Raw genomic sequence first — 609 nt, 5'->3', positions numbered from 1 at the left:
GCGGGCCCCCTGGCCGAGCGGCCCCATGGCGCTGCACACTCATCCTGTGGGGGAGTCGGGGCTGCAGGCTGGGGTCTGCCCGGCCAAGCCCTCTTCTGCCCTGTTCCCCTGGCTGACCCTGTCCTGCACAGATCCAGAGCATCACAGATGAGTCCCGTGGCTCCATCCGGCGCAAGAACCCAGCTAACACGCGCCTACGCCTGAGCGTCCCCGAGGAGCAGGTGGGCGACAGTGAGGAGAAGCCAGAGGAGGAGGTGAGGCGCTGTGCCGGGACAGGGCTCGGGCAGGCAGCTGGCCCTGGCCCCTGCCCACCGTCCCCCTCTCCTCTCTGCAGGTCCAGCTCATCCACGACAAAAACGCCACCACCTTCTCCAGCAGCTCCCAATCCCCCGGCGACGAGGTGGAGACGGCCCCCGAGAAGGTGCATCTCACCTGGACCAAGGAGAAGTCTGTCGCTGAGAAGAACAAGAGCAAGAGCCCCGTCAGCCCTGAGGGCATCAAGGACTTCTTCAACATGAAGCCGTACGGCCCCGCATGCTGTCCCCCTGTCCCACCTGCACCCCACAGCCCTGGCCATCCCTGCCCACCCCGGCCAGGCGGGTGCAGGCA

The 609-nt window shown here is 67.2% G+C and overlaps 1 protein-coding gene across 1 annotated transcript in view; it reads left to right on the top strand.

The window, feature by feature from the left end:
• Window positions 1-609, top strand: part of SLC12A5 (solute carrier family 12 (potassium/chloride transporter), member 5) — a gene marked incomplete at its 5' end in the record, with an annotated part of 5,288 nt that overhangs the window by 3,069 nt on the left and 1,610 nt on the right. Inside the window, 2 exon segments of the mRNA XM_009329919.1 lie at window positions 132-254; window positions 335-522. Of these exon segments, the coding sequence (XP_009328194.1) occupies window positions 132-254; window positions 335-522 (311 nt within the window).

The sequence above is a fragment of the Pygoscelis adeliae genome, unplaced genomic scaffold, assembly GCF_000699105.1.
Source record: "Pygoscelis adeliae isolate BGI_AS28 unplaced genomic scaffold, ASM69910v1 Scaffold448, whole genome shotgun sequence".
Classification (NCBI taxonomy): domain Eukaryota; kingdom Metazoa; phylum Chordata; class Aves; order Sphenisciformes; family Spheniscidae; genus Pygoscelis; species Pygoscelis adeliae.
This window is presented reverse-complemented; position numbering and strand designations above follow the sequence as displayed.